Source organism: Bos mutus, chromosome 22 (assembly GCF_027580195.1).
Source record: "Bos mutus isolate GX-2022 chromosome 22, NWIPB_WYAK_1.1, whole genome shotgun sequence".
NCBI classification, from domain to species: domain Eukaryota; kingdom Metazoa; phylum Chordata; class Mammalia; order Artiodactyla; family Bovidae; genus Bos; species Bos mutus.
This window is the reverse complement of record NC_091638.1, coordinates 16,866,022-16,888,892: the sequence shown is the minus strand read 5'-3', so window position 1 is coordinate 16,888,892 and position 22,871 is coordinate 16,866,022. Positions and strand designations below refer to the sequence as shown.

Here is a 22,871-nt window from a genome sequence, read left to right as displayed (position 1 = left end):
ACGGACCTTTGTTGACAAAGTAATGTCTCTGCTTTTCAGTATGCTATCTAGGTTGGTGATAACTTTTCTTCCAAGGAGTAAGTGTCTTTTAATTTCATGGCTGCAGTCACCATCTGCCGTGATTTTGGAGCCCCAAAAAATAAAGTCTGACACTGTTTCCCCATTTATTTCCCATGAAGTGATGGGACCGGATGCCATGATCTTCGTTTTCTGAATGTTGAGCTTTAAGCCAACTTTTTCACCCTCCTCTTTCACCCTCATCAAGAGGCTTTTTAGTTCCTCTTCACTTTCTGCCATAAGGGTGGTGTCATCTGCATATTGAGGTTATTGATATTTCTCCCGGCAATCTTGATTCCAGCTTGTGTTTCTTCCAGCCCAGCATTTCTCATGATGTACTCTGCATATAAGTTAAATAAGCAGGGGGACAATATACAGCCTTGACGTACTCCTTTTCCTATTTGGAACCAGTCTGTTGTTCCATGTCCGGTTCTAACTGTTGCTTCCTGACCTGCATACAGGTTTCTCAAGAGGCAGGTCAGGTGGTCTGGTATTCCCATCTCTTTTAGAATTTTCCACAGTTTATTGTGATCTACACAGTCAAGGGCTTTGGCATAGTCAATAAAGCAGAAATAGATGTTTTTCTGGAACTCTCTTGCTTTTTCCATGATCCAGCGGATGTTGACAATTTGATCTCTGGTTCCTCTGCCTTTTCTAAAACCAGCTTGAACATCTCGAAGTTCACGGTTCACGTATTGCTGAAGCCTGGCTTGGAGAATTTTGAGCATTACTTTACTAGCATGTGAGATGACTGCAATTGTGCGGTAGTTTGAGCATTCTTTGATATTGCCTTTCTTTGGGATTGGAATAAAAACTGACCTTTTCCAGTCCTGTGGCCACTGTTGAGTTTTCCAAATTTGCTGGCATATTGAATGCAGCACTTTCACAGCATCATCTTTCAGGATTTGAAATAGCTCAACTGGAATTCTATCACCTCCACTAGCTTTGTTTGTAGTGATGCTTTCTAAGGCCCACTTGACTTCAGTCATGTCCATCTCTTTCCGGCCTGCCAGGCTCCTCTGTGCATAGGATTTCCCAGGCAAGAGTACTGGAGTTGGTTGGCAAGCCCTCCTCCAGGGGCTCTTCCCAAGTCAGGGATCTAACCCAAGTCTTCTGCATCTCCTGCATTGCAGGTGAATTTTTTACTGCTGAGCCACCAGGGAAGCCCATTGTAGACAGTAGCCCCCTGTACATTGTACACTGCTTCAGAGTTGGCAGAGTGCTTTTTAGATCCATGGCTCTCTTGCTCCTTGTAACAGTTTTATGAGGATGGCGGGCTGTGGATTCATTGATTGATTCATTCAGTTCTCTCTGCCAGGGCTGGGACTTAGAGGTGACGAGAATGAGATGCCCAGGGCAAAACTATAGGCGGCATCTACTCTCCAGCTGCTTCAGGGGCAGGACCAGCCCCGAGAGTGAGCACTTCCTTAACGTTTGCCCCCTGTCTGCCTCCACGGCCTCACTTTGGTCCTGGCCCTGCCCCCACTCTGTGCCGGGCCTTCTTCTCTGTCCTGAGGCTCTAACAGTGCCTACATGGGGCTTCTGTTTGGAAGGGAAGAAAGACAAAGTTCTTTCACCTTCTGTTACACTTGAGGAAACCGAGGCTCCCATCCCCCTGGGCAAGTGTCTTGCCCATAGCAAATAAGCAGCTAAAGCTCAAGGCCCCTGACCCTCTTGTCCAGTGGTTTTTCTCCTAAGTCTTGCATGGCTGCCCAGGGTGACATTTACATTCAAGTGTGAGCATGCTGGTCCTGGTGGTGTTGAATGACTTGGGCTGCCGGTGGAGCCCAACTCATGGTGGAATTTCAGGTAGAGTGAGGGGCAGGTGGCTTTGTGATGGACAGAGCCGGGCCAGCCTGGGGTCCCTCTGGTGGAGGGACTGCCCTTCTGACTCTTAAGTATTTTTTCGTGCTCACCTTCCAGCCTCCTACGTGATCACAGACCTGACCCAGCTGCGGAAGATCAAGTCCATGGAGCGGGCCCAGGGTGTGAGCATCACACGAGAGCTACTGTGGTGGTGGGGCATGCGGCAGGCCACCGTCCAGCAGCTGTTGGACCTCCTGTGCCACCTGGAGCTCTACCGCGCCGCCCAGATCATCCTCAACTGTGAGTCCCCACAGTCCCCTCACAGCCAGCAGGAACTTCACTTTCTGGCCTTAAAAGCTTTCCTGATCTTAAAGACATTTCTTACCACCCAAGTAAGAAATTAATAACAGTGGTCACCCCCAGGGAGAGGAATGGTGCAGCCAGGGAAGCAGGAGTTGGAGAGAGATTTTATTTTATTGATTTTTTGATTGTCAGTCTCTTTTAAATGTCATCTTTTAAATGTTGGTTCTCTGTTGCAAAAATAAATAGAAATTTAAAAATAGCTATAACATAACAATTCAAGAAAGTCGGCAGTAAAAATTATTTATATCCTCATCCTGTTTCCCAATTTGGCATCCCAAGAAGTAACCACTAGTTACAATTTCTTGTCTGTTTTCCCAGAAATTTTCTAGGCAAATGTTTATATGTATCTGCAATGCTTTTAATACAAATGGCAGAGAGAAGACCATGCACTCAGACGGCCCCTTTGTTTTCACCTGGCAGTTGATCTTCCAGGCTGTTTCATATTGAGATCTTTTGCCAGCAGTGACATTGTATTCCTATGACATACTGTATGGCGATTTATTGATGGGTGTTCAGGCTGCTTCTAGCAGTTGCCTATTGTATACAGTGTTGGGACACACACCGCATTTGCACACATGTAAATCTAGTTGTGGGATGATTTTCCCAACATTGGAATGGCTGCGTTGAAAGTTTGTATATTTTAAGTTTTGATGAGTTCAGTACCAGTGTTACAAACTGCCCCCCTACAGATATGGCCATGGTGGGACTATATTAACAGGTAATAAATAATAACCTCCTTACCTTGAAGGGTGTCAGTGAAACTGAAAAAATAGAATATGTCAAGGGCCTGGTGTTCAGCCAGTGTTCAGCAGAGGCAGGGGGATGGGGGGGGGGCCTGATAATCTACACTGGACCCCGCAGCCCCATGTTCCCAAAGAGACCCTTTCAGTGTAGGGCAGTGGGCCAGGCCTCACAGGAACTTACTGAGCCCCTGCCCAGTGCCTGGTGCTGCCCGAGGTCCTGGAATACAGGTGGGAAAGCAACAGGTCCTCTGTTCTCATGGAGAGCATAGTGATGGGGAGACGGCAGACAGGAAAACAAGTAAAAATAAAGGGAGGGAGTGACTGAGTAGGGGAGCCTTCTAGAACATGGTGGTCATGAAAGGCCCATCTGAGGAGGTGAAGTTGGAGGAGTGAAAAGAAGGCACCTGTGAGAGGAGTTGGAGTAAGAGAACCCAGGGGAGAGGGAACAGCCTGTGTGAAGGCCCAGGGGTGTTGAAGGAACTAGCAAAAAGCTGGTGTGAGAGGTAGACAGCGGGGCATTCAGAGCCCCAACGGCCTGTGGGAGACCTGTGGGCCCTGAGCTGGGAATAACCTGACTGAACCAACAGACCTCAGTTCAGCACCTGCCTTCTGGAATCAGGGAGGGCTTCCAGGAGGAGGAGTAGGGGCTGAGAGCCTTCCATCCTCAGAGATAAATCAGGAGCTATCAGGGTGGCCTATAGGTGGAGACACACAGTGGTTGGTGTGACTAACACCTGTCCTGTGTAACTGCTTGCAGATCCCTCTTTGGCTTGTCTGCAGCCCCAGAACCTGACATGTGGTACACTCTGAGTTGAGTAGATGTGCTTTCAAACATTTTTCATGTTTTGATAGAATTAGTGATAAACTCTAAATGGGATCAAAAAGAGGTGAGGAAATTTGTGCCTGTCCAAGGATGCTAAAGAGAAAGAGAGGGGGAAAAAGAGAGAGTTGTGGAGAACGGGGACTGCAGAGTGGAGCAGGAAAGCTGTTGTTGGGTCAGGTCAGCCAGAATGGAGGGACCTCGGCTCAGGCCACTTTGGAGAGGACACCGGTTTAGGGTACTGGGATGCTGCAGGGGTGTCTGGAGGCCTAGGGAAATTGAGGAATTGAGACACATCTCTTGTTGGACACACCAGTTTGCCATTGACGTCAGAACCTGACTGTTGACTAATCTTGAACATATTCTTAACAATTTGAGGTCAACACACAGCTTAATGCCAGATTCAGAGAAACACACTCATTGCAGTGTGACCATCTGAAGCTGACACTGACTAGGCACTTTTGAGGTGCCAGGCGCTGAGCTTGGTTCCTCCCAGAACCCCCTCGAGGTGGGTGCTCTAAGGAGCCCCTTCTCCCACTAAGAGGACACTGAGGTCAGGAATGGCTCAGAGCCTTCCCCAAGGGCACAGGTCTGGTCACACCCAGGCGCGTCTGGATCAGAGTCCTCATTCTTAGCTTTTCTCATGGGAACTTCACTGCACGCAGTGTTTGGTCTTCCAGGAAACAGTAATAGTTATCTGTCAGCCTTTCTTCCTAGAACTTTACTCAGTTCCCTGCTTTCCTGTTCCAACCGCCTGTAACCTCTCAGGACTGTGAGAGTCTGCCTCTGTTCCCCAGTCCTTGGCTCTGATTAAAATTGCCTGAGGAAGAGACATTTGTTTTGGGATTTCGGTTGTGTTTTCACTATTGCTTTCAGTCCTCAGGCAATACACTTCCCCTTTCCGTATCTTGGGGTTTTTTTGGGTTTTGTTTTTCTGTGGTTTGTTTTTTTTTTAATTAAAAAAAAAAAGGTGCCGTAAATCTTGGTCACTTTTTGAAATTGAATACAAAAGGCATGAGTGAGGCATATTAAATTTCTGTTATTCCAGCCAATTAGATCAGTTTTCCCTTCCCTAATTGTAACATTGCTTTTGTTTAGTCCATGCGTCCTGTGGGCCTCTGTGCCATCCCATGGACTGTAGCCCACCAGGCTCCTCTGTCCGTGGGATTTCCAAGGCAAGAATACTGGAGTGGGTTGTCATTTCCTTCTCCAGGGAATCTTCTCGACCCAGGGATTGAACCCGCATCTCTTGCATTGGCAGGTGGATTCCTTACCCCTGTGCCACCTGGGAAGCCCTAATGGTAGCATTAGTTAAACCTTGCTTTGCATTTACTTTGTGTCAGGCGAGTGTATTCTCCTCGGTTCTGTCTCATCACAACAAAGATTTGGAGCGATGGACATTAAAGCCCTCGGCGTGTCACAGCTCTCGGGTCTTGGACAAACCGTATTATAGCTCTTAGACAAATCAGTGTTATAGCTCTATTTCATTTAGAAGATAGCAGGAGGATCCATCCCCGAAGTGTGAGGGCATGCCAACCCAAAGACACGAAGAGAAGAGAGTGGAGAAGCGCACCAGCTCCCGGGGAGAGAGAGAGAAAGAGCTCGCTTTGGCTCCTCCTTTTATGTTTTTTCCTCCCCCTGGGCCTGCCCTATGCAAATTGGGCTTAGTCAGGAGTGCTGTTTGTTCTTCCTGAGGTCTTCACACCAGTCCTCGGACCTTCCTTTGTTCTATTTTTGCGGGCTTTTCCCTTCCTTGTCTTTTAGCCACCGCCATTTTGGACTCCTGTTTTCTATTCTAACTACCTAACACTTGCTGAAGATTGTTTATGAGCTTGCTCAGCTGCCCATAGCAGTTTGAGAACCTAACTTCTGCCCACCACTTTTCAGATAACTTTAAGACTAGGTTTGACTAAAACAGAACTTGAGAACCAGACACCAAAAGTCCCACATATAAAGCCTCAGAGACTTAAGACTCTAGGTAATATATTTGTATTTAGCAGAGACCTTCCAAAGGTTGTACCTGAACCAAAAGGCTGAGTGTGGGGTTCACGGAGGGCCACACGTGTGTCCTGTCTCTTGAAATCATGTCCTTCAAAGAGCTGAGTGTGTGGGTCTCTGTTCCTTGATATTTTCTTAATTGCCAAGACCATTAATATTCAATTGTCAGACATTAAATGTTATAAGAATTAGAATAAACTAGTACAGAAGCCTTACCATTGCTTTTTCTGGCAAATCTGCTTGCCAGGGTCAACCTTTTTTACTCCTTTAGCTGTTTCTTGGTAGTTTCCTATATTAGTGTCCCAGGTTTATTGCTGTTACTAAGGGCAGACTACAGTGATTTAAATAAGACTTAAACAAGACTGTGCCTCCACACATGCCTTCCAGCCAACAAGAAAGGCATGATCCCCTGGGAATTGCAGTGTAACCTCCCTTCACAGACCATTGGCCAGGGTTGATCACATGATCACATGTAGTTGCAAGGGAAGCTGGGAAATGGGATCTGTAGCTGGGAGCCTGTGTGCACAACTAAAGTGTCTATTACTCTAGAAGATGAGGGGATACATGTTGGAGGGACAGCTGTCTTCCTTTGGCCCTTTGCTTTGGGCCACCCTAATATCTGTATGTATCCTTTTTCCCACAAACACAACATGCTCACCCTTTCCCCAAGGGAGTCTCTTTCAGCAAGGGGAGTGAGTCCTTTGCTTGGTCCATCTGGCAGCCCCTTGTTCTTTTAGTTGACCAGTGATTCTTAAAGTGTATTCCTTAGACTTCTAAGGCTTAGCTTCCCCTGGGAACTTGTTAGAAATTCAGGTTCTTGGGCCTTACCTCAATTGCCAGTGTAGATAAAGTTAAGAACTGCTGTTCCAGCACCTGGTTCTCTGATTTCTGACCCTGTTTTGAGGGGTGGGGTAGGTATTGGTGGAGCTTCCCTGCTTCCTGTTCTCTGTGGTCTCATCAGAAGTGGGAACTTCTGATAAGGCTGCCCTTATAGGGGGCTACATGGCTTTTATAGCGCTCTTCCTGCTGGGGAGAAGTGGTTTGGGGGCCTCAGAGAAGCTGTGGGGTCAAATAATGGCCAGCTTTTGTCACACCAGGCTTGTGGTTTCTTTGGCAATACATTTCCCTCAAAATGCTAGAAATTTCTGGTCTCTTGGCTTCTAATCAGTTGTGTATGTGATAACCACAGCTAATGATCCAGCCTAGATAGCTTACTTCTTAGCCCTGAAAGGTTTGCTCTTTTATTTAGTGGCCTATGTACTCAGCCTGCACCTCGCCCACCCCCCCACTTCCTCCTAATTTAAGGTGCATACCTGGAGCCTCCCCTGAGGCCACCTGAAACAATAACTTGGATGGGATGGAAGTGTTCTTCTTTGGACTCTTGCTTCTGGGCTCTGTGTCTGGCAGATAGTGGTGGACTGAGAATTAGATCAGTGGTGGACTGAGAAGTGTGAATTAGAAAGGTTGGGGCCATGCTATCACCTCCTGCTGGGACTTTCCCTTTGGGACCCCTGACAGGGGATGTGGTTCTTGGTCAACTTGGATTTTCTACTGCAGGCCGCATCATCATTTTCATCTCCGCTTTAACATGGTCTGGCTCCACAGGAGTTCTTCTGCCTTTGTTGGAGGTCTCTTGAAAAAGAAGCCACATACACCAACCCTCAGAACATTTTCAGCTTCTCCATTTAGAGTTACGGGATTGCTTAGCACATGGACTGCCTTCCGAGGATCACAGGTGACAGTTTTGCTTTGGTATGAGGAGAGTAATCAGCTTTCCAGCCTGCCATACCTGGGTACTTGCCACCTCTAACATTATTATATTGATCTGACTCCTATGTTTTGTGCTTAGCCATTCAGTCGTTTCCGACTCTTTGAGACCTTATGGCCTGTAGCCTGCCAGGCTCCTCTGTCCATGGGGATTCTTCAGGCAAGAATGCTGGAGTGAGTTGCCATGCCCTCCTCCAGGGGATCTTCCCAACCCAGGGATTGAACCCAGGGCTCCTACATTGTAGGCGGATAATTTACCAGATGAGGTACCAGCGAAACCCTGGCTCCTATAAGAAAGGCCAAAATAACAACGAGTTAAACTAAAAGAAGATTTCTCTCCATTAGTAGTGTGTGTGTTGGCAAAAAGGCTGATAGGGTGGATCCACAGTGTCAGGGATTCAAGGTTTTTTTCTACCTTATCCTGCTGTCCTGAACATGTGGTTTCCAGCTTGTGGTTTGAGATACTCTCTTCAGCTCCTCTTCCCTTTTCCATATTCCAGGCAGCAGAAAGGGGTGGGGACTTTTCTTTCCTTCTAAGGGTTTAAGCTGAAAGAGGTACTTTTATCACTTCATTCAGTTCAGTTCAGTTCAGTCGCTCAGTTGTGTCCGACTCTTTGTGACCCCATGAACTGCAGCACGCCAGGCCTCCCTGTCCATCCCGGAGTTCACCCAAACTCATGTCCATGGAGTCGGTGATGCCACCCAACCACCTCATCCTCTGTCATCCCCTTCTCCTCCCACCTTCAATCTTTCCGAGCATCAGGGTCTTTTCCAATGAGTCAGTTCTTCGTGCCACTCGTGTGTATGTTCCTCGGTTCTTTGTCTCATCACAACAAAGACTTGGAGTGACAGACATTAAAGCCCCCTCAGCGTGTCACAGCTCTCAGGTCTTGGATAGACCGTGTTATAGCTTTCAGGTCTCGAATGGACCATGTTATAGCTCTTAGACAAATCAGTGTTACAGCTCAGTGTTACAGCTCTATTTTATTTAGAAGATAACAGGAAAATCCATCTTCGAAGCGTGAAGGCACATCGATCCAAAGACACGAGGAGAAGAGCGCCCCAGCGTGGTGGGGAGAGAGAGAGACCTAGCTTTGGCTCCTCTTATATGTTTATCTCTCCCTGGGCCTGTCCTATGTAAATTGGGCCAGCCAGGAGTGTTTGTTGTACCTGAGGTCCTCGCTCTGGTCCTCGGACCTTCTTTTGTTCTATTTTCGCAGGCTTTTCCCTTCTTTGTCTTCTAGCCACCGCCATTTTGGACTCCTTTTCCCTATTCTACCTACCTAACATTCGCATCAGGTGGTGAAAGTATTGGAGTTTCAGCTTCAGCATCAGTCCTTCCAGTGAACACTCAGGACTGATTTCCTTTAGGATGGACTGGTTGGATCTCCTTGCTGTCCAAGGGCCTCTCAAGAGTCTTCTCCAACACCACAGTTCAAAAGCATCAATTCTTCGGCCCTCAATTTTCTTTATAGTCCAACTTTCACATCCATACATGACTACTGGAAAAACCATAGCCTTGACTAAACAAACCTTTGTTGGCAAAGTAGTGTCTTTGCTTTTTAATATGCTGTCTAGGTTGGTCATAACTTTCCTTCCAAGGAGTAAGTGTCTTTTAATTTCATGGCTGCAGTCATCATCTGCAGTGATTTTGGAGCCCCAAAAATAAAGTCTGCCACTGTTTCCACTGTTTCCCCATCTATTTGCCATGAAGTGATGGGCCCGGATGCCATGATCTTCGTTTTCTGAATGCTGAGTTTTAAGCCAACTTTTTCACTCTCCTCTTCCACTTTCATCAAGAGGCTCTTTAGTTCTTCTTCACTTTCTGCCATAAGGGTGGTGTCATCTGCATATCTGAGGTTATTGATATTTCTCCCGGCAATCTTGATTCCAGCTTGTGCTTCATCCAACCCAGCATTTCTCATGATGTACTCTGCATGTAAGTTAAATAAGCAGGGTGACGATATATAGCCTTGACGTACTCCTTTTTCTATTTGGAACCAGTCTGTTGTTCCATGTCTAGTTCAAACTGTTTCTTCCTGAACTGCATACAGATTTCTCAAGAGGCAGGTCAGGTAGGCTGGTATTCCCATTTCTTCATTAAGTTCTATTAACTAGAACCTAGTCACATGACCATAATTAGCTGCAAGGGAAGTCTGAATGTAGCTTAAAAATGTAGTTTTTATCCAGGCAGCTGTCTGTCTAGCTAAAACTTCTAAAACTAGAATGTAGGAACTCATTCCTACATGTCAAAACATCCCGACATTCTAGAATGTAGCTAAAACTAGAATGTAGGAAGACAAGGGGAATGGATATTCTCACCACATTTGCACTATCTCTAAATAATGTGCTTATCCTGTTCTTTTCATATATATCAATTTAAATATTATCCATTAACTTCCTAGAAGAGAATTTGGCTCTACATGTTGCAGTAAAAAGGAAAAAAGAGGTATGAGTTTTTCTTTTTCCCTTTTCTGGGAACAAAGAAGATAAAGATAAAAATCAGTGAGCAGGCCTGAGCATTCCTTGTTTTTTTTAGTCTCAGTTCAGTTCAGTTCAGTCACTCAGTCGTGTCTGACTCTTTGCAACCCCGTGAATTGCAGCATGCCAGGCCTCCCTGTCCATCACCAACTCCCGGAGTTCACTCAGACTCACGTCCATCGAGTCAGTGATGCCATCCAGCCATCTCATCCTCTGTCGTCCCCTTCTCCTCCTGCCCCCAACCCCTCCCAGCATCAGAGTCTTTTCCAACAATGAGTCAACTCTTCCCATGAGTTGGCCAAAGTACTGGAGTTTCAGCTTTAGCATCATTCCTTCCAAAGAAATCCCAGGGCTGATCTCCTTCAGAATGGACTGGTTGGATCTCCTTGCAGTCCAAGGGACTCTCAAGAGTCTTCTCCAACACCACAGTTCAAAAGCATCAATTCTTTGGTGGTCAGCTCTCTTCACAGTCCAACTCTCACATTCATATACGACCACTGGAAAAACCATAGCCTTGACTAGACGGACCTTTGTTGGCAAAGTAATGTGTCTGCTTTTCAATATGCTATCTAGGTTAGTCATAACTTTTTTTCCAAGGTCTACTGATCTTAATTTTGCATGTCAGTAACTAAGTTTGCTTTTGTGCCCCTTAACTCTGCAGGAGCTACAGTGCACATTTTCTTCTTTGACTCTATGCTAAATACATCCCCTATCTGGTGTTTACCCTTTCAACACCCTTCCCCTTGTAGTTACACATCAAAAAGAGGGCCGCAGAGCCCCCCAACTCTCAGACTCAATTATTGGATTACCAGTGCCAGTTTATGACTGTCTTTGAAACAACTCGAGAGAAAGAAATCAAGATCCTATCACCTTTGTTCCTCATCACCATCTCACGACTGCAAGCCCTTGCCTTATAGAAGTCCCTAGACTCCTCATGGAGGAGGGACACAGTTCTGGGGGCGTGAGCCTACTATGTTCCCCTGTCTACTGGCTGAGAATAAAAACCATCTTTCTATTTCCTCCAAACTCTGTCTCCGTATTTTTTATTTAACTTTGGTGGGCAGAGAAGGCCAAGATTTTGGCCGGCCACATACACACCTCTTCTCCCCGTTCCTCCAAATACATTTACAGCAATACATTTATATCCTCTGTAATCTGTAGATGGATTTTTAGTTCCTCTATAGTCTGTAGGTTGTTGTTCTAACTTTTAACGAATATCATTACATATTTAATGAATTTTCCATCAGCTCTAGACAGTGCCCCCCCCCCTTTTTTTTCAAGATATCTTTTGATGTGGACCATTTTTAAAGTCTTCATTGAATTTGTTACAACTTATTTTCTGTTTTGGTTTTTTGGCCAAGAGGGATTTTAGCTCCCTTACCAGGAATCAAATCTTCTTAACCACTGGACCACCAGGGCAGTGCCTAGGCAGTACCTCTTGATGGTTCACTTTGTGAGATGAAGTGACTTTACCTTGCCCTTTATTACTCTCCCCTCTCTGCTTTCACCTCCTGACTTCTGGCAGAGACCAGACATAAAGTGACTTTCCATGGATGTCTTCACATCCAGGCTCTTCTGAGCCCACAGGGAAGAGCAGGGTCTTAAGTGAAGCCCCAGTCTCTGAGTCAAGATAGGAAGAGGAATGGGGCCTTTGTATTGCGTTGAAAAATGTCTTTTTGTGATGGGGAAAGTACCGTATGCATAGGATATCCCCAGGGTGACTCATGGCTTAGAGTAGCATTTCCCAAATCACGTGCCCGTGTGCTCCAGCAAGTTACCCCCTACAAACAAAGGGTTCATGAAAAAATAACCTTGGGCAATCTGTATGCTTTATCAGTGCCCCCTAAGATACACACCAATGTTTTAAGGCTCTGATAAGTTCTGTAGCAAAGGAACCTATTTAGGCCAGTATTTTCCATTTACATTTGACTACGGGAGCCCTCTTTTCATTTGATACTTATTAATATTCCCACGGAATCAGTACACTGTGGGAGTCACTGCTCTAGTAAATGGTGGCCATGGTGCAGTTGTTGGGCATCCCAGGGGGGCCTCATGATGGAGAACCTGGGGCATCAGGGGCGGCATTCACATGGTCAGGCCAGCATCAGAAGAGTCTGACCCTGGGACCTAGGTTCAACCATCACCCTGGGGCTTAAAACCTGAGCATCCTTCTCCTGATGGGGACTTTTCCTGACCACCAGGCTTAGGGAGAGGGCTGTGTGCTGGCATCTGGGGGTCTCAGGAGCTGGAATCAAGGCAGAGGCCAAAGTATCAGAGCTGTGGCTTCCCGCCAGAGGTAGGTTGGTTGTCATTGCAGCTGAGCTTCGGAGCTGATGAAATGCCACTAAGGTGGGCATGGGAGCTGAACCCGCCAACAGCAGTGGTCTGATGGCTCTAGCTCTGAGCATGAAGGCATGAAACCAGCTATGCCTGACCTGTGAGGTGAAACTCTCCCTTGTTCTTCCTCATAGGGAGTTAGATACACAGAATCTGGAGAAGAGAGTCAGCAGTGAACTGAGGCATGTTATCAAGTGCCCACCATGTGCTAGGTGTCAAGGACACAGCAGTGAAAACACAGACTAGATCTCCGACCTGAAGGAGTTTGCAGTTTAGTTGAGAGCTGGATATGAACAGGATGCTGGCATAGAGATGGGTACCCAGCCGCAGCAGGAGTGCTCAAAGGAGAAATGTAGGTAGGTAGGTAGGAGGGTGGGAGAGGGGAAGTTTTGATTTCATCTGGGGAAGCTTCCCTGAGGAACTGAAACTTGAGTCTCCACTCAAAGGACGGGTTGGCCAACCACACAGGCATTTGCAGGCAGAGGGAACAGCGTGTGCAAAGGCCTGCTGGTGGAAAGGAGCAATGCTTGGCCGTGGTCAGGTCTGCTTTCATCAAGAGTGAAGGGAAGGTTTGGGAGGGAGTATCCCCACTGCTCTGGCCATGGTGGGGAACAGGGGCCTCTGAGGTTCCAGGTGTCAGCTGAATAGGAGAGCAGGAAGCTTCTGGAACCTGAAGGGACTCCAAGGGAGGTGAAGCAGGTTTCTTCTTTCCATCTGCTGCTGTCATCTTCCTGGGAGTTTGTTCTTTCATTGAGTTTCCCAATTTTCACACGGTCTTTTCTTAGTTGAGCAACCTTCACAGTTTCTAACTTTTGTTTGGTGGCTCAGCCAAAGTCATTTCCTTCCTGGAGCTGGGCTCTTGCTGGGTGGGGAGTTTCTGTCTGTTGTCCAGATTCCTAAAGTGAAATGGAAGAGAACAAACCCTTTCTCTCCCAAAGAGGCTGAGCAGTTGCAAGGACCAGACAGGGCTGGTGTGTGTATTCTCCTGGAGATTTCCCCAACACCCGCTCCTTTCCTACCACTAGGGAACAACAAAGTGTGGGAAGGACTCAGGTCCTAGGACCCCAGGAGACTTGCCCCTGGTGGTGGCACTGCACTGGACCAAGAGCCCCCCTGCCCACTCCCACCACATCCCAGCCAGGAGTCATGTTACCTGAGTGCTAGTTATAACTTGTATTTAGCACCTGATGTGCTGGGCAAGTATATTACCTCACAGATCTTGCTATTCTCATTTCATGGATGAGGAAACTGAGACGCAGGGATTAAGTAAGTCACCCAAAGCCACACAGCGAGTAAGCAATGGGCAGGGAAGGGATGCAGGTCTGCTTGACCTTAACCCTGCTGGGGGACATCACCAGAGGGCATCAAGTCTCACTTTCCCCTCTGAAAAACAGGCGTAGACATTGTCCTGTCTGATTGTCTCATAAACAGGGAAGCTTCAGAACATAAGTGGCACTAGGCTTTCTGAACATCCTTGCTGTGTGACTTAGCATGGTCTCCTGACCCTCCTTCCACACATTAGTGATTCCACTGGAAAAGAGCGAAGCTTTGAGCACTGTAGGTTTCTTGGGAGTCTGTGTGAGCGTGGACAGAGGGGCACATGTGGTGCCTTTCAACCAGTCCCCAGGTTTTCAGAGAGGACGAGTGGGAGCTGGAGGGAGAGGAGCCGCGGTTTACTGAGCTCCTGCTCTATGCCACGCTGTGGAAAGCAGCTCCTCTGGGTTACGAGCATTAGACACATGTTGAGGTTGCCTATTAATCAGGATGGGCTGTGGTATTGCAGTCACAGATAAACCTGGAAATCTTGGTTGTTCAATGTAGCAAAGATTGATTTCTCAGAGTCTAGGGCTGCCTCCTGCCTTCTGGCACTTGGTAGGCCATCAGGAATGCATGGTTTCCACAGTCACTGTAGAGGGAAAGAGACGAATGGACGAGGCTTGCTTTATCAGGGAAGTGACAATGGCATTTCCACTTAACACCTATTGGCCAGAACCAGTCAGTGCCCTCAGCCTAATTGCTAGAGAGGCTGGGGTCTGAGGGGAGCAAATGACTGTTTGGTAAGCACCGTCTCAGCTCTAGGGTACCTCAGTTCAAGGGGTTTTTTATGAGATTCCACCTCACTGTGGCCCATGCGGTCTCACAGGGTCTAACCCTCGCCCAATTCTCTCAGCTCATCTTGGCTACTCCCCCCACCCTCCCATTCATTCAGTTCAACCAGTAGGGTCGTCTTTCATTTTAGGAGATAGACCGAACTATCTTCTGCCTCAGGATTTTTGCACATGCTGTTCCTTCTCTTTACAATGCTGGTCCGTGCCCACCCCCACCCCCCAACTCCCTTGTATTCTTTCCGTGGTTCATCCCTCTCATCTTCTGAGTCTCGACTTAAACGGCACCTGTCCACAGAAGCCTACCCTGGACACCCCATGTAAGTAAGTGTCAGGTACCCATCCCTTCCTCCAGCTTGTTTTCAGCTCAGAATTCCTCCCAGTTTATAATTAGATATCTTTGAACTATCATGTGGGTTTTGATAACGGTTGGCATCCCCTGTCCCTAACACAATGAGTAAGTGAATGAGGATGGATGAGTCATTTTAGCAGCTGGGGGACAGTTCCAATGGAGAATCCTAGATAGGGTGATTGGGAAGACAGGTCATGCTCTCTGACTTGCTTAACTTCACGTCTAGCTTGAGCTGGGAGTTTCTAGGGGTGTGTGTGTATGGACTTTGGATGCACAGGGAGGGAAAGGAAAAGGAAAAGAGAGGGTCTAGAAAGTTCTGTTTGTCCTGCTGTGGCCAGCTGGCACCTGGGTTCTTCACTTGGGGGCTGAATCACTTTTATTTGCTCTCAAAGGGATCCCTTTAAGCAACATGAGTCAGAATAAACACAAAAAATAAAGACAAATATATAAATACTACATCACGGTTTACCTTGAGGTAGCACCCCTCAGCCGAGGGCTGTGAAGAGTGGGGGAAATTCCAGACTTGCTCATCGGGGAAATACCTTGCCGGCAGCTGGAGTGCCCTTTGCTCAAGCATGTGGCTCCAGGGTTTGCCACTGTATCAAATGTTCCCGAATTGCTGGCCCCTGCGAGAAGATCACAGGGCCCTCTGCCAAGGACCCAGCATGTGTAAGCCTTTCGACCAAAGGAAGTGGGGCCTCCATAAACAAAATACAAGTAAGAGAACTATGTCAGGTTTCACTTTACTGAAGTATTACCTAGAGATAGCAACCGGCCTTTCCCCCCAGAGCTGTCATCTGAATTCAATAGGTTACACATACAGGAAAACACAGGAGGAAAAAACGCCTGACCTAAACTCGGGGGAGATGAGCATAACAATAGTAAATTACAATAGTAGCTTATAACTATTGAGCACTTACTTATTTCATCATCTCTGGGGGCGGATGGCACAGTTCCTCATCCCACTTGTCAGATGAAACTTGGAGAGTTTCCTTTGCCCACAAGCGTAACTGCGGTGTGCATGAGTGAATTCACTGAATTCACTATTGGGCCCCACAGCACATGTGATCTGTGGCTCATTACAGAGAGTGGAACATCCTAAAAATACAAAGCAGGGAGAAAAAGGAATCAGACCCACTGTTCCCTGGGAACTATGGAGAGAGCGGAGAGAAACGCTTCTTTCTGACCCTTCCTCTGCCCCTTGGAGCTGGAAACTCAATCCTCATCATTCTGGGTTAAACCAACTGTTCTGAGCCTTATCTAGGGAGCTTTAGAAAACATCCAGACTCTGATTTAATTGATCTGAGAACCAACACCTCAACCCCTTGGCATCCACAGCCACCAAAGATGTTACTTTGAGCTTTGGCGTCTCCTCCCATTTCTAGGGGTCTCAACAGGAGAACCCCAAGTTGCCTGTCCTCCTGGGTGTGAGCAGGCCAGCTGCCAATGACACAGCGGACAGAAGCAGGGCAGAGCTCTCCTCTATCAGGGCTTCTGTAATACTCAGCGCGACGGCCACTGCACCTTCAAGGCCCTGCCACTGCCCACTGAGACGCACATGTCCATTGGAGGGTTTAAACTGTTGGAACTGTCCATCCCAGATGCTTCCTTCAGAGAATCTAAATTGGGATCAGAGATTCTTCCTCTGTGTCTTTGAGCAGCAAGAGAGGACAGAGAATGACTGAGTCACAGTTTGTGCCCTCTCCCATCACTGGCCCAGCTGTGTATCTGGTTTTATATCTGGTTCCACTGAGTCCTGGGATTGTCCTGGGATAGAAGGGTTATAATGATTCTGACTCCACAGAAGATGCAAATGAAGCTCAGAAGGTTAAAAAATCCAGCCTAAGAGGGGCTGGCTCTGGAAACTTCCCCACACTTCCTCTCACTTCTACTCGGTGATCACAATTCCTGTTTTTGGTTCTCATGATACAGCAAAATCAACTTTTTGTGTGCACTCTTTTTGAACATGTAATTGCAGCAGAGAAAAGAGTGCTGTCTCCTGGAAGTGTGAGGCTGCTCCCGTACATCAGTCATAGGAATAAATGATGTCACTGACTTGCTTTTTGGTCTTGGCAGACAGGAAACTGGTGAGATTTAAAGATCATCATGACCCTTTCGTGTGAGCGTTATGTCCTCCTTTGCCCCATCCTGCTCTTGATGTTCTATTTTTATTTCAACGACACTCTGCAGTATGTACTGGCCCAAAGGAGTGGGCGTGGTATCCTCTCAGGTATCACGGTCAGTTTCCAGGCAGTAAGAGGGGAAAAGCCACAGTTTCTCCCACTCATGGGTTTGATGGTAGGAAAAGAGACAAGCAAAAGCGTGCCCTGCACCTTCCAATTCAGATCGGACACCAGCAACCCAAGAGTCAAACTGAAGATATGTCATGTTTATGACATGTCATGTCATGTCTGCATCTCAAAACCATCTGAAAACCCAGAGTGCTGAGACCGGGGTTTCACAGGAAACAAGCTTCTCAATTTGATTGCTACCACAGGCCTGAAGCTGGGCTCCGTCAGCTGTCCTCTATGCCCTTGTGTGTGACTAGGTGGGACTCGAGTGGACTTTAGCTGAAATGCTCTGACGAGTTCAGTTTCAGGCTGGAGCCCCCGCTGGGTGCCACAGGACTGTTCCCTCCCCAGTCCCACACGTTTGCACAGAGCACAGTGCCAGCTGTAGGCTCCCGCATGTCACTGCACACTCTCCTTAGGGTGACAATGTAACGAAGCCATTTCTGTTCCTGAGGGTGGAGGCCAGAGAGGTCAGCCACTGGTGGGTGGGTGGCCTTGATGTTCCTACCAAATAGATCTTGACCGAGAGGCAAAGATCTGTGCAGAAAGGGAAAGGGGAAAGGGATAAGTCACTGAAGTGAGGTCAGGCCGGGATGGCCACCTTCACTCCCATTTGACTGATGACGAAACAGGCCCAGCCAGGCCTCGGATGGGGGAAGGTGCCAGTTGGGGTGCAGGTGGGACCTTTAGAAGCTGATATATTCAGGAGCATCTCCTGCTGTGGTGGGCTGTCTGGGATCCCCTTCACCAGCAGGCCCTACTGGCCCAGTGCAAGGGGAACTGGAGCCACAGAAGAGCCACCTCTGGCCCTGTGCCTCATACATAGATGTTGTCATGAGGACGGCTTGGACGTGGCCCTTTGAGAAATACGAGACCCACACGAGGCAGTTGGTGGAGAGTGGGGTGTGCCAAGGGCCCATCTCCTCAGGCCAGAGAGGGGAAAAGAGGGCTCTGAGAGGCCCGGGGCCCCTTCTTCCTAGGCTGTTCGCTTCTGCTCCATATCTTCCCAGGAATCAGTGTTCACTATTGATGACTGTCCCTGTTGTCACTCTCTACAAGAAACTGTCACCCAGCACCTGAGGAAAGCAGTATATGACACAAGCAAAGACGTGGGAATCCGTGAATCCTGCTGGCAGGGCTGCCCTTGGGGAGGAACCTCGCTTCTGGGATCACAGTCGGGCCAGAAGGGCCTCTCCCTGATGGGATTGGCGTGGGGGCAGCGTGGTGCCTGAGGACCCCAGGTGGGGAGAAATGAAGTGTGTGACCTCTGGGGCCCCCCTATGGGGTGGCGTGAATTTCAGTTTGGGAAGAGGGCAATTCAGTTCGGGAAGATGAAAAAGTTTTGGATGGATGATGGTGATGGTTGGACAGCAGTGTAAATGCACTTTTCTTTTTTTAAATAATATTTATTTATTTATTTGGCTGTGTCGAGTCTTAATTGCGGCATGCTGGCCCTTCATCGCAGGCATGCTGGCTTCTCTCTAGCGGTGTCTAGTGTAAATGCAGTTAATGCCACTGAACTGTAAAATTATTAAGATGATAAATTTTACGTTTTATGTATTTTACCACAACTTAAAAAAACAAATGCAGTAAAACAACAACAAAAAATTGTAAATGATTCAGAGTTAGGTTAAATGAAAACAAAAAGACTCCAGCCTACATTCTTTACACCCAATATGTGGGCTGCTTAAGAGATAACCTGTGGGACTTCCTCGGTGGTCCAGTGGCTGGGACTCCATGCTCCCAACGCACAGGGCCCGGGTTCAATCCCTGGTCAGGGATCCCATGTGTTATAACTAAAATCCTGCATGCCACGACAAAAATTGAAGATCCCACATGACGCAACTGAGCCCCAGCACAGCTAAGTATTTTTTTTTAAGAAAAGAGATAACCCACTATTTTAAAAATATGATACCACCACCACCACCAATGAAGTTCCCATGTTTTGAGCTAATCAGTTAACGTGTGCTGATTCCTCTTAGTCTCGTGGAAGTTGTCCAAAGCCAACACAGCTGGGAGGTGATGAAACTGGTGTCCCTGCCAAAACCTGGACTCTGAGCAGCTAAGCTCTGCTACTTCTTTATAAGATAAAAGATATCTTATAAGATGCTGTGCTGTGCTTAGTTTCTCAGTCGTGTTCAACTTTTTGTGACCCCATGTACTGTAGTCTGCTGGGCTCCTCCATCCATGGTGATTCTCCAGGCAAGAATATTGGAGTGGGTTGCCATGCCCTCCTCCTGTGGGTCTTCCCAACCCAGGGATCAAACCCAAGTCTCTTGCATTGCAGACGGATTCTTTACCATCTAAGCTACTAGGGAATCCCATGAATACTGGAATGGGTGGCTTATCCCTTCTCCAGGGGACCTTCCTGACCAGGAATTGAACTGGAGTCTCCTGCATTGCAGGTGGATTCTTTACCAGCTAAGCTAACTGGGAAGCCCATCTTATAAGAAAGTTCCATTTAAAGGAATAGTATGTCAGTGACAGTAAAGGAAACAAGGAAAAAGTCACCCATTATCCCTCATTCGGCCTTCGGGATACTTTTGTGCATTCCCTCTGGCCTTTCCTCACTTGCTCGCAAGCTGTTCCCTTTGTCCTGCTTTTCCTCCGGTGGGGCCACGCCAGAGCCGAGCCACCTGCAGAGGGGAACAGGAGTGCTAAGGACAGTGCATTTGAGTGGTTCTGTCCTTGCTGGGTAAATAACAGTGAAACCAGCCCCGGGTTTGAATCCATCAGCTCTTTGGCTGGGAACAAACCATTTCACCCATCTGAGCCTCAATATGCTCAAAAGTAAAAGGCAGAGATAGCTGTCAGCCACCAGAGATGGTTGAGAACATCAGATAAATCTGCACGGCCTTCCGTGTGCAGTGCCGTGAATTTAGGCATTATTATTGTTCTAGTCCCAGAGCGCCTGTGTGAGAAGTTTGGTTCCGTAGCAATGATTGGTTTTATTTATAGAGAGACACAGTTTGTGTGCCTGCTCAGTCATGTCAGATTCTTTGCGACACCATGGACTGTAGCCTAGCCTAGAATTCTCTATCCATGGAATTCTCCTAGGCAAGAATACTGGAGTGGGTTGCCATTTCCTCCGCCAGGGGATCTTCCAGACCCAGGGATCAAACCTGAGTCTCCTGCATTGGCAGGCAGACTCTTTATCGCTGAGCCGCCCTGGGGAGCCCCAAGACACAGTTTACCTGTTGGAATAAATGCTCCTGCAGACCCAAAGGCTGGAGGTGTTTCGTTGAAGCCCCACCCGCTGCCCATGTGAGAACGAGCGAGTGGCCAGTCTTCCCCACACTTTGGGGCGCTCTGTTCTTTTGGTTCTCAAAAACATATGGGTCCACCTCTCACCACCAGGAGGTGAAGGGCCTTGAACGCAGGGCTGTAGAATTAGGATTTGGTCTGGGAGGCAGTGGGGGGTGGGGGGTGTCAGAGGGTTCATGTGTGGAGTGTGTGTTTTATCCTGTAAGTGGGGAGTCAGATGGGCTCTAAGCAGGGAAGTGGCGGGGCCAGGAAGGTGTCTCAGTAAGATGAGACCTGGGGAGGGCTCTGGAGGCCACTGGAGCTGGAGGCCGGACCAACCTGAGAGGACGGCAGTGCTGGGGGAGGGGAGAGGAAGCCGGTTCTTAGGAGCAGGCTCTGTGGAAGCTGGTGGAAACACACCCTCCAGCACCTTTGGGGTTTCCCAAATCACTGCAGAGAGGAAGTGATTACTCTCAAAAGGCAGCTGACCTCCACCCAGGCTCCTTTAGCCGGTCCTGCCTACTCAGGCTGTGTGATGTCCGACAAGCCACTTAACCTGCTCAGGCCTCAGAGTCTTCATCTCCAGCAGGATGCGCTGAAGGACCTTGGGAGGATTTCATGCTTGCAGAACTGGGCCTAACCAGACGTCATGGCTCGCAGTTGACGTGGCTGCTATTTTCAGGCTTCCCATCTCTAAAACAGGGAAGGATGCACGTGTCTGCACTGCTCATGGAAGGGGAAGCTGGAAGACGGGCAGTACTTTTATACTTAGGGGCTCAACTAGGGACTCAGCGGTTCCCCGATGTGTTCAGGGAACCTCATGGTCTACAGAGCCCTTTCATGTATGCGTTCTCATTCCCTCTTCCTGACAGCCCTGTGAGGGAAGTAAGCAGATGTTATCATGACTATCACTTCTGTCTCATAGGTGAGGAAACAGGCTCGGAGAGAGAAGGAAAGTGACTTATCAAAGGTCACACAGCTGGTAGGATTGGAAGTCAGGTGGGTCTGACTCAGAGTGCCTGAGCTGGACGGTCGCAGAGATTGTCGGGTCCAAGCGCTATACATTACACGCGGGGAGGCCAAGGCCCAGAGAGGGAAACAACTTTCGGGGGCGCATGAATCTGAAGCCAAGCCCAGACTCTGAACCAAGTCTCTAGATTTCTCCATCCAACCTCTCGATGGCTAACCCACTTCACTGAATGATAATAGCTTTCTTTCTTCCTACCTCATTTCAGGGAAACCAGTTCTTGAAGTCAAGTCTTCCATCCCAGACTTCTCGGACACTGTGAAGCCAGGAAAGCCTTTGGCAGCTTCTGTAAGAAACACTGAGGATAAGCAAGAAACGGGGCAGCCTGTGAGGCCACCCACCTTTCCAGGCTCAGGTAGTTTTAATTAAACTTAATTTTTTAATTTAAAGGAGATTTATTTAAGGAACTGTTTTATCTATGAGGATATTTAGCTCAGAGTATAATAGCAAAAAAATGGAAACAACGAGTGTGGGTGGCCAAATTAATCACAGATGGCGGTAACAGTAAAATCCTGCTAACAGTGACATAGGGATGAATATACACGGGCTTCCCTGGTGGCTCAGATGGTAAAGAACCTGCTTGCAACGTGGGGGACCTGGGTTCGATCCTTGACTTAGGAAGATCCCCTGGAGGAGGGCATGGCAACCCACTCCAGTATTCTTGCCTAGAGAATTCCCATGGACAGAGGAGCCTTGTGGGCCACTGTCCATAGGGTTGCAAAGAATTGGACATGACTGAGCAACTAAGCACAACAGAGCACATGTATATACACGTGGAAATATGCTCGTGATACGCTGAGGTTAAAAATGTCAGATGACAGAAGGATATATGCCATCTATTACCTTTTTTTTTTTGTTTGGCCTCACTGCACAGCATGTGGGATCTTAGCTCCCCAACCAGGGGTTGAACCCTGAATTGGCAGAGCACCTGGGAAGTCCTGCATTTTTGTAAAAAGGAAAAAGAAACTCAGTAACAGAGGGCTTTGTATGTGTTACACACTGTTCTAAATTTATCCTTCAAAGATGTTGACCTTTTTAATCTTCAACTGACTGTAGGAGTTTGGTATTATTTTTCTCCCCATTTCACAGATGAGGAAACTGAAGCACAGAGAGGTTTTCATCATGTGTGGTAAGGAATCATATACCTTGGAGTTGCCACCATGTAAATGCTTATTAAACGTTAGCTGATCTTAGGAACATTCCAAGCACCCCAGCTAGGTTGAGTCTGGAAAGTTAATTCTAGGCCAAGTAGTCTGAATTATTTCCTATAGCCTATCATGTTCATATGCTATGGGCCCAGGTATTTTACCTTTGGTTCCCCAAGACCCAGCACAGGCTCCGGGCAGGGAGCCTACTGACCTCTTCATCTGCCATCCTCAGGCCCCTGGCCCTTGCAGCCATGTTGGGGGTTGCCAAGGGGCACTGCCTGCCCCATAGCCGTCCTCCCCTCTGCCTGGTAGAGATCTGCTGCTTTGTTCTGT

At 47.8% G+C, this 22,871-nt stretch overlaps 1 protein-coding gene across 2 annotated transcripts in view; it reads left to right on the top strand.

Annotated features, from left to right (window-relative positions):
* IRAK2 (interleukin 1 receptor associated kinase 2) overlaps positions 1 to 22,871 on the top strand; it is a 56,893-nt gene that overhangs the window by 8,674 nt on the left and 25,348 nt on the right. For both annotated transcript variants that reach the window (XM_005907057.2, XM_070359818.1), the window contains exons 2-3: positions 1,981 to 2,163; positions 21,599 to 21,745. In XM_005907057.2, the coding sequence (XP_005907119.2) occupies positions 1,981 to 2,163; positions 21,599 to 21,745 (330 nt within the window). The remainder of the gene's footprint in view (positions 1 to 1,980; positions 2,164 to 21,598; positions 21,746 to 22,871) is intronic.